At 39.4% G+C, this 10,941-nt stretch overlaps 1 protein-coding gene across 1 annotated transcript; it reads left to right on the top strand.

Annotated features, from left to right (window-relative positions):
• Positions 1-1,104: 1,104 nt before the first annotated feature.
• LOC139938673 (uncharacterized) lies at positions 1,105-9,115 on the top strand. Its single transcript, XM_071934289.1, has 10 exons — positions 1,105-1,921; positions 2,373-2,522; positions 2,618-2,806; positions 3,282-4,142; positions 4,609-4,758; positions 4,854-5,042; positions 5,299-6,156; positions 6,876-7,025; positions 7,115-7,297; positions 7,548-9,115. The coding sequence occupies exons 1-10, from the start codon at positions 1,346-1,348 to the stop codon at positions 7,950-7,952; spliced, it is 3,711 nt and encodes a 1,236-aa protein (XP_071790390.1). The 5' UTR covers positions 1,105-1,345; the 3' UTR covers positions 7,953-9,115.
• The last annotated feature ends 1,826 nt before the right edge of the window (positions 9,116-10,941 follow it).

Raw genomic sequence — 10,941 nt, 5'->3', positions numbered from 1 at the left:
GAAAATATTCTGAGACCCCTGAAAAAATGAAATTTTGAGGGTAAAAAATATGGTAAAAATGTTGATTTTGCAAGTTCTAAAAACATACTCTAATGCACGTTCTAAAAATAGCACAAGGGGGAAATTTATCGCAATATTTTTTTGTCTCAAGTAAAGCCAAGGATGATAATTTGTAGTGATGTAAAAGGTTTCATGAAATAATTTTGTTTTTTGGTGGGGTGGAGTTGTAAATATTAACCAAAAAAACAGTTTTTCATTCCCCAAGATCAGCCTAAAGTGGCCTAAACACACATGAACTGTTACCATGGCAACGTGTTATATTATGATTTGAAATGTAAATGTTGTTTATTTGGACCCCAAGTCCCTACCATCCTACCATCCACAAAAAAATGAAAAATATTCTTTTCTTTTTACTGTTGACACGCATTTCGATATTATGTGAAAAGACCCTTAAAAAGGCATTTTTCATGTCTAAAAAAAAGTCTAGTTTTGAGGCAGTACTGTCACAACAGGATACAATTGCCCAAGTTTTTGACACCAGATATGGAAAGACCACTGTTGGCCCTAATCACAGCCGAAAGGGAAATTTTCTGAGACCCCTGGCAAGTTGACATTTTGGGGTCCAAAAATAGGGTAAAAATGTTGATTTTGCAAGTTCTAAAAACATACTGTAATGCATAATGCAAAAATAGCACAAGGGTGTTATTTAAAGCAATAATTTTTTATCTCAAGGAAGGCCAAGGATGATACTTTGTAGTGATATAAAAGGTTTTTTGAAATAATGTTGCATTTTGGTTGAGTGGAGTTGTAAATATGAGCTAAAAAACAGTTTTTCAGACCCCAAAATCGGCCTAAAATGGCCAAAAAACAAAATGAGCTGTAACCATGGCAACGGGCTATAAATAGAATTGAAAATGCAATTTTGTTTACTTGCACCCCAAGGCCCTTCCACCCACAAAGTATAAAAAAAATTCATTGTTTGACCGTGAGCAAGTATGTCAACTATTTACCTGAACTGACTCTTAACCATTCCCTCTCGCTCTCTCTCGTCCACACTTTCTCTCTTTCTCTTTGTTTTTTTAACCATCATTATCAGCTGTGCAAGAGCCGGAGCTCACGACCAAGTAAGCCCGGGGAATCGACACAGTCTTCAGAAGATTTAAGAATTAAGCTACCTCCAAGAAGAAGCATCAAACTGCGCAATACATCTTTTGGCGGGAAATCCGAAGTTGTTAAATATACAGTTGTTCAATATGTAGGAGAACGAGCAACCCATGGCCAGCTACCCACTTTCACCGCTTTTACTCTGTTAGAGAAGAACGATTTTCTCAAGTCATTCGAATCGATGTTGGAGCAAGCCAAAGCACAGAATATCGATGTCGTTGGTAAAATCTTCCACATCGCCAACTTTGCTGCCGCCATTTTGGACTGCCACGGTGGATGTCTGTCCATTGACGATTTAGACGTTCACTTATACGTCCCTCCTGGAGCAATACCTGAAGAACAAACGCAGCAAGTCTACATCTACGTCACCGGTACATCGTCAGTCGAAAGCCACTATTTCTCAACTCCATTTATCCACTGTGGACCGCCAGACACCGTCTTCAACAAAGATGTCGTCTTGACTATGCCACACTGCGTAAAGGATACGTCCTCATGCAAGTTTTCATTGTCTAAGTTGTCTTCGGGTGGTTCCAGCGAGCTTCGTGAAGGGTCGGACGTGATCACGGTTGTTGACAATGATTCCATAACGTTTTCGATAAATCGTTTCTGTCGGATTCGGGCTACAGCTTCACCTGTGCATGGAACCATCTTGGAGAAGACAATGATAGCATGCTTGTTCATCCGTGAAGACAGTCACTCTGAAGATGAGATAACACTTCGTCTTCGACTCGTTGATGACGTCCAAGCAAATGTTCAGGTGAGTGGCTTTATGCTAATAAATAACTGTAACCGTTGTTCGCTGTCTCCTTTCGTTGTTTTAATTTTAATTCACCGAACAAACTGGTTGTGTTAAAAAGGTTATGGTGGAAGTTATAAAAAAATAACTTTACTCACCCCAACCAACATCTCCTCAAACAAACAAAAAGTAAGACAATTTCAGCGAAGACATGAAGGGGATCTAATCAACCATAAACATTTCGTTGAATGTGTAATGATAGGGTGCTGCTTCTCTCAACACACATCGTAACAAATAGTGTTCACCGTAACTTTGTGCAATACATCGGGATTATTCTGATTGCTTCAAGCAAAATAAGCAGCAACAACTCATTAACACTTGACGGTTTTTTTCTGTGGATAAGTACGAGTATATACTTGCAGATTGAAGTTTTTCATATAATTTTCAATTTTTACCAAACCTGCTATTTCAGGAAGTGAAAACAGAGGAGAGGAGACATAGGTTCTATTTGGCAGACATGGTCAGTCCTCTGATAGTTCGGAAGAACGACCAAGACGTGGTGGCAAAAATCTCAACTTGCAGCGAGTCCTGGGAAATATCTGAACCGGAATCTTGCCAACTGGTATTTAAAACCCGCTTTTGATGCTGTTTCTGTATCGCAAGTTATGTCATCAATGTTTCGTTAAATATTATTTTGTTCTTGTTTTGACCTAATAGAAATTCAACAGTGAATTTATCTGGCCAGAAACCGCCGCAGTCGGTGCACAAGGATTTCCATCAGGGTTAATATTTGCTAAACGACACAGAAGCCCTCAGAAAGTTCCATTCAAAGCTCGAATGACAGTCTATCAAGAAGACGGCAGTGGGAGTTGCAATGGGGTCGACTTCTTAGTAGACGCAACGCAGGTGGGTCAACATGATTAGTTTACATGAAATTGATACGAAAAACCTAGTTAGGTATGAAATTAATTGTCTTAGGGACAAGTTAGTAGCACAGCAAAGTTACAAAATCATGCCGAGATCTCTCACTTTTTGTCGGCATGGCATCGTTCATCGTTCAAGGCATCACTTTTTACGTTGAGCCAATCGCAAAATAAAAGTCTCGTTGTTAAAATGTTCCCACCCAGTGTTAACGCGCGCATGGAAAATATTCTGATCCAAACTTGATTGGTGTTGGGGTTTCAGAAACTATTTTATGGTTTACGTGTAATCAGGGGTGTAAAGATATTTTGATGACAATCATTGGCCTCTTGTCTAGTCTTAGAATACTAGCTTTGCGGTATTCATATCAAAGGCGCAGTTTTACACCATCCACTTCAATGCAGAATGTTGATTTACCTTTCCCACTACTTTCCCCCATCTCCCATATTTTCCCTTTAAGCGACCAACTAGGGGCGACCATAGTTTCGCAAGCAGCTTGAGATACACAGCGGCAGAAACAAGTATTGTCTCACGACTTACAGCAAAACTTGGAGAACAGGTTTTAGAGAGTAATGAAGAGCAGACACAGACTGCAAAAAGGAGTGTCGAACAGCGCAAAACATCACTTGACGTGAACTCTGAAGTAAGTCAATCTGTAGAAGAGAGTACAACCTACAGCCAGCCACCCACTCTAACTGATTCTACTTTAATAGAGAAGAAAGATTTCCTCAAATCATTTGAATCCATGTTGGAGCAAGCCAAGGCACAGAGTATTGACGTAGTTGGTAAAGTCTTCCAAATCGCCAACTTTGCTGCCGCCATTTTGGACTGTCAAGGTGGATGTCTGTCCATTGACAATTTAGACGTTCACTTATACGTTCCTCCTGGAGCAATACCTGAAGAACAAACGCAACAAGTCTACATCTACGTCACCGGTACTTCGTCAGTTGAAAGCCATTATTACTCAACTCCATTCGTCCACTGTGGACCGCCAGACACCGTCTTCGACAAAGATGTCGTCTTGACTATGCCACACTGCGTAAAGGATACGTCCTCATGCAAGTTTTCATTGTCTAAGTTGTCTTCGGGTGGTTCCAGCGAACTTCGTGAAGGGTCGGACGTGATCACGGTTGTTGACAATGATTCCATAACGTTTTCGATAAATCGTTTCTGTCGGAATCGGGCTACAGCTTCACCTGTGGATGGGACCATCTTGAAGAAGACAATGATAGCATGCTTGTTCATCCGGGAAGACGGTCACTCTGAAGATGAGATAACACTTCGTCTTCGACTCGTTGATGACGTCAAGGTAAATGTTCAGGTGAGTGACTTTATGCTAATAAATAACTGTAACCGTTGTTCGCTGTCTCCTTTCGTTGTTTTAATTTTAATTCACCGAACAAACTGGTTGTGTTAAAAAGGTTATGGTGGAAGTTATAAAAAAATAACTTTACTCACCCCAACCAACATCTCCTCAAACAAACAAAAAGTAAGATGATATTTAGTACACACAATTTCAGCGAAGACATGAAGGGGATCTAATCAACCATAAACATTTCGTTGAATGTGTAATGATAGGGTGCTGTTTCTCTCAACACACATCGTAACAAATTGTGTTCACCGTAACTTTGTGCAATACATCGGGACTATTCTGATTGCTTCAAGCAAAATAAGCAGCAACAACTCATTAACACTTGACGTTTTTTTCTGTGGATAAGTACGAGTATATACTTGCAGATTGAAATTTATCATATAATTTTCAATTTTTACCAAACCTGCTATTTCAGGAAGTGAAAACAGAGGAGAGGAACTATGGTTTCCATTTGGCAGACATGAAAAGTTCTTTGACTGTTTTGAAGAACGACCTAGACGTGGTGGCAAAAATCTCAAACTGCAGCGAGTCCTGGGAAATATCTGAACCGGAGTCTTGCCAACTGGTATGAAAAACCCGCTTTTGATGCTGTTTCTGTATCGCAAGTTATGTCATCAATGTTTCGTTAAATATTATTTCTTTCTTGTTTTGACCTAATAGAAATTCAACAGTGAATTTATCTGGCCAGAAACCGCCGCAGTCGGTGCACAAGGATTTCCATCAGGGTTAATATTTGCTAAACGACACAGAAGCCCTCAGAAAGTTCCATTCAAAGCTCGAATGACAGTCTATCAAGAAGACGGCAGTGGGAGTTGCAATGGGGTCGACTTCTTAGTAGACGCAACGCAGGTGGGTCAAAATGATTAGTTTACATGAAAATGATGTAAACAAAAACCTAGTTAGGCATGAAATTCATTGTCTGAGGGACAAGTAGCACAGCAAAATTACAAAATCACGCCGAGATCTCTCACTTTTTGTCGGCATGGCATCGCTTAAGGCATCACTTTTTACGTTGAGCCAATCGCAAAGTAAAAGTCTCTAATGCAGAATGTTGATTTACCTTTCCCACTACTTTTTCCCCCATCTCCCATATTTTCCCTTTAAGCGACCAACTAAGGGCGACCATAGTTTCGCAAGCAGCTTGAGATACACAGCGGCAGAAACAAGTATTGTCTCACGACTTACAGCAAAACTTGGAGAACAGGTTTTAGAGTGTAATGAAGAGCAGACACAGACTGCAAAAAGTGTCGAACAGCACAAAACATCACTTGACGTGAACCTCGAAGAAATTAAATCTGTAGAAGAGAGTACAACCTACAGCAAGCTACCCACTCTAACTGATTTTACTTTAATAGAGAAGAAAGATTTCCTCAAATCATTTGAATCCATGTTGGAGCAAGCCAAGGCACAGAGTATTGACGTAGTTGGTAAAGTCTTCCAAATCGCCAACTTTGCTGCCGCCGTTTTGGACTGTCAAGGTGGATGTCTGTCCATTGACAATTTAGACGTTCACTTATACGTTCCTCCTGGAGCAATACCTGAAGAACAAACGCAACAAGTCTACATCTACGTCACCGGTACTTCGTCAGTTGAAAGCCATTATTTATCAACTCCATTTGTCCACTGTGGACCGCCAGACACCGTCTTCAACAAAGATGTTGTATTGACTATTCCACATTGTGTAAAGGATACATCCACATGCAAGTTTTCATTGGCTAAACTGTCTTTAGGTGGTTCCAGCGAGCTTAGTGAAGGGTCGGATGTGATCACGGTTGTTGACAATGATTCCATAACGTTTTCAGTTAATCATTTTTGTGGATTTGGGGCTACAGCTTCACCTGTGGATGGAACCATCTTGAAGAAGACAATGATAGCATGCTTGTTCATCCACGAAGACAGTCACTCCGAAGATGTAGTAACACTTCGTCTTCGACTCGTTGATGACGTCAAGGTAAATGTTCTGGTGAGTGACTTTATATATACTAAAATATAATAAAAAAAGTCGCGCTCATTTTTCTTGAAAGTTTACTAAAATTGCAAGTCTTTTCTAGCGCTATGCAGCAAACACTTCGAGCCGTCGTGCTTCGAGAATCCGGAATAAACTACACATTTTGACATGAAGAGAAAAGTTCTTTTCTAAAACATGACGCCATCCCAACAATTTTTCCAGCTAGTGGGGAAGTCGAAGAAGGTACCTGAAAGACGTAACGAACCTAAAGGAGCATTTGCCTAACGTGAAAAAAAAATCAGGTATTGTTTCAACTTTGAGAGCATGTTTTTAGCTTGCGCCAAGCGTCACTATCTTGTGTTGGCACTGCATGCGATTCATCGCGCCTCGATTGACGTCACGAACAGCGCCCTCTCGGGTCGAGCTTATTTTCACATTTGTAAATAACATGGAAACTATTTTTTTTAAACCTTAATTAATTGTTTACGAACGAACGAACGAACGAACGAACGAACGAACAAACAAACAAACAAACAAACAAACAAACCCAGTTTTGTCCGTAATTTCGTGCAAAATCACATCCGGCATATTTCGATCGCTGTAAGCAGTATAAACAATGATGATTTTTGTGTGGAAGATTGGTTTTATATGAACTTTATAATCGCTGAGCTTTTGGACTGAATTACTACTCATGTCTTTTCGTTGATGACCAAACCTGCAATTTGTATTTACAGGAAGTAAAGACAGAGGAGGGAAAGCATGGGTTCTATTCGGCAGACGTGGACAGTCCTCTGATAGTTCAGAAGAACAACCAAGACGTTGTGGCGAAAATCTCAAACTGCAACTCGTCCTGGGAATTATCTGAACCGGAATCTTGCCAACAGGTATGGACAACTCTTTGCCATTCTTGTGTTTGAAAGTTAAGTCGCTTTGGTGTTGTTAACTCTTCCTCTATTACTATTTGATTTGGCAGAAGATTCACCGTGACTTGTTATGGCGAGAAACCGAGGCATCACGTGCCCGAGCTTTTCCGTCCGCCATGTTTGTCGCTGAACGACGTTCGGGCTCTCGGAAAGTTTGCTTCACAGCTCGCATGACCGTCCTCCAAGAAGGCAGTGAGGTCTATGGGGCAAACTTCTTTGTCGATGCAAATAAGGTGAGTCAGCTGTGAATGTCATGCCAAAGCAATTGCATGTGCAGACCCCACAAATCAGGAACTGTTTGTTTCGATAGCAGAGAAAGAAATAAGCCCACTCACCAAGCACATCAATCTATGACATTATACTTGACAAGTGTTGTCGGCCTATATGGAGTGGTTTACAACTAGTAGAGAATAGAAATGAAATCGTTTTTTTAATAACCGATGATGGAGTGCCAGTATTTCTCGTCTCGTATAAATTATGCAGGAACGTATTCAACAACCGGCACTGGATCGAGAAACACAAATAGACCGGATAAAGCAAATGTTCTTAGAACAAATGGCGAACCTGCAATGCACCAGCGTTAAACCAAGACTACTCGAAGAGTCCATTTTTAATAAACTTTGTGATCTGTTTGATGATCCCAATCCTTTGGGAAACGACTGGCGTAACCTCGCTACACTACTGTTGAATCGCTCAGTAAGCATCGGCAGCATCAATGGTAAAGCAGGGCGAGAACGAAGAAGTCCCACAGAAGTCGTCTTTGAGTTATTCGTCGGAAGACAGTCAGGTAGGACAGAAGAAGAAACACGGGCTACACTGACGGGCGCCCTCATTGACATGAATCGCCCAGATGCTGAGTTTGCCATCGTTGCGATCAGGGAACATTGATGAAATTGTCAGATGACGTAGGCTGTCTCCCTGTTGACCAATACCCCTGTTGGAGGGTGCCAATATATAGCTCAGTTGGTATAGACATGGAGGAAGGAAGAGAAGGAGCTCAAACGAAGGGACTTTAAAAGTCGAACCCGTGGTACCGCGGTCGTTTAACGACACCTCGTAATCACGCACAAACCTTATACAGACAATGGGCGACCTGGCGTATGTGAGTTTGCGCGTGCGCACTTGGTTCTTCACTCAACTATGGTGTCGTATGTCGTATGGATATACTACAGAAAAAAACCAACACTTTTTTGAGACCTGATAAAAATTGTGTACACTTGTGCCCACCAAATCGAAAAACACAATTGAATACCAACCACCCTCGTGTGCTAATACCCAAATTACCGGAAAGTCACAAAAATGTAAAAATATGCCATGATGTTTCCGTGAAACACCACAAACAGTAAATGAAAACGTGTATATTCACAATTCTTGTCTCCAATGATTCAAATTTACAAGCAGGCAAGAGCGCAGACTGGCGGTACCACACGTTCTGTACAAAGAGATTTAATCCCGCTCGTTAATCGGCCGTCCAGCTGGAGGTTCTATATCTTTTTTCAGAGTATTATTTTGTTACTCTGCGGTTATGCGGGTCGTTCGAGCTCCTTCTCTTCCTTCCTCCATGGTATAGAGCGCTGATGCGTGTATCCGGAGGTTGTTTGTTCAAATCCCGCTTTAGTAGATTTGTCATTGTTCAAACCCGAAATCTTTTCAACAACTTATGTACATATCAGTTTCCCATCTGGTTAGTTACTTAATGTTTAAATATTTTTTTCTAAAGATTAAAGTCTATTGTTAATTTCTTGTAAATACAAATTATTGTTTGCATATCAACGATATTACTCTGCATTTGCTGTAAATAAGGCAAGGCATTTGTTATCATACAGATTTTTCTTTTTGATTTTGAAGTAGAACAAATGACTCGATAAATCTTAAAATATAAATAGTGGAAGAAGTGCCATGGGAGCAGTTTTTTGTTTAACCAGTCAAAACACATTTGCCCAATATGTATATTTATAATGTGTTGTGCCCAATCAACAGGGGTCGGCTGTACATACCGTATTATGATAGTTGTTTAAAAAACAAAATGTTATTATTATTATAGTTATAATACACACAGCTTTGTACGTAAAAATTTAATAATCTTTGTTATTCCGTTGCCTTCACTGAAACCTTTTTATTTAGAGGAAATTACTTAATCAAAACATATAATGGCAGTTGAAGTCTTATAAGTCTACATTAGTTCTAAAGATAATATTATTATCTTAAGATATTTCCTATAATGTAAAGACATTTTAATTTAAGATTATCAAATCATTTGATTTTTGGAAGCGTACTTTATTTTAGTCCCACTTTGAGATTCATAAACATATTAAACAAATAAAAAACAACTTTTACATGACAATGTAAAAGTTTGAAGGAAACACTGATGAATAACCTTTTTATTTTGAAAGTTGTTTTAACCTGAGTATACTGTTTTTAGTTTGGCAAATAGAAATAACAATTGGCAGTACATCTTTCCTAAACGACAATCGGTAATGAGGCCCCCGTCAAGTCTATAAAAAACAACCCTCAATATAAACCAATTAATAAAATAGTACAGTTGTTTTGTGATTGTTTATCATAAATTAACAGTTTTGTTTCAAGGTATGATCAAAAATATTTCTTTATAAATTCTGGTTGTGAAGCCTACGAGTTCCGGTTTAAATTAGGGAATAACAGTGCGAGTACCCGGTCTTCACTGCGTGGTAATGACCGGCTTGGTGGCTGGCGCTGTTAACGGACCGTTTACACAGCGCCAGCCACCAAGCCGGTCATTACCACGCAGTGAAGACCGGGTACGAACACTGTTATTCCCATTATATAAATAAGCGTGCGATACAGTGCAACGCGCAAGGTTTACACAATGTATGCTGATTTAGTGACCACTTATTCGCTATTTTCCAAAGCCGGTCTTTATACCACCGTTAACACTCCCACACGTGACCGGGTTTTGACCAATCAGAGACTTGAAACCGTCCAAGGTATTTATTAATGTTGGATGAAAACCCCAGGGAATTATTTCAGGTTGAAACAAAGCAAACCGGTAGGGCCTGAAAACCCAATCTACATATAGTGTCCATGGCGTGATTCGAACCAGGGTCCTAGAGGTGGAAGGCGAGGAAAGAAACCTAAGCCAACCCAACCACCCCGTACCACGATACAAACATGTACTTCACAGCCCCACAACTCACTTAACTCGATTCTAAAGGAACTTACCGATAGATAAACAAATTGAGAAAATGATTATTGGTTATTACAAATTTCACACCATACGAACTAAAGTTCATGGTTCTGCTTATCTGTAAGCGGGAAAAAAAGAAAAAGAAAATCCATGCTTGTGAGCAACTGTGTACTTCGGCCTATTTTTTTGCTTACACAGCTAGCGCAAAAATTTGATGCTTCCTGCAAGCAAAGAATGGTGACAATAAGCGCAGAATTACACAGTAAGCATTGCTATAAAATTTTAGCAAGGGACAGTAAATAAAATACAGTAAATAAAATACTTTTTTTCAAAAAAATTCTAAATGTACTGACTCTGCGTTGACTCTTAATGTGACTGTAAGTTTGTGCAAACACAAATTACAATATTAATTATACAAACTCTATGAAAATGGTTATTATAATATTAAGTTCACATTATTTTAATATATTTTACATTAAGAAATAACTAAAAGAAGCTATAAAATTATAATAAAAAATGAAAACTATTTTGAATTGATAGAATACTATATGCCAATATACATTTACAAATAGAAATAAACAAGTTTACCAGTGTATATGTAATCGGTCCATAAGTTTGAAATCTACTTGTCTAGTTCCCTTAGACAGGATTTGATTTACTGCGAACTTGATTAGTACTTGTGTGACTATTAACGGGAGTACCCGACTACAATCT

The sequence above is a fragment of the Asterias amurensis genome, chromosome 1 (genome assembly GCF_032118995.1).
Source record: "Asterias amurensis chromosome 1, ASM3211899v1".
NCBI lineage: Eukaryota > Metazoa > Echinodermata > Asteroidea > Forcipulatida > Asteriidae > Asterias > Asterias amurensis.
This window is presented reverse-complemented; position numbering and strand designations above follow the sequence as displayed.

Excerpts from the sequence above, each read along its gene's own strand:
- LOC139938673 (XM_071934289.1), top strand. The coding sequence starts at position 1,346 with ATGTTGGAGCAAGCCAAAGCACAGAATATCGATGTCGTTGGTAAAATC. Across the intron at positions 2,523-2,617 it reads AACCGGAATCTTGCCAACTG|AAATTCAACAGTGAATTTAT; the intron begins GTATTTAAAACC and ends TTGACCTAATAG. Across the intron at positions 4,759-4,853 it reads AACCGGAGTCTTGCCAACTG|AAATTCAACAGTGAATTTAT; the intron begins GTATGAAAAACC and ends TTGACCTAATAG.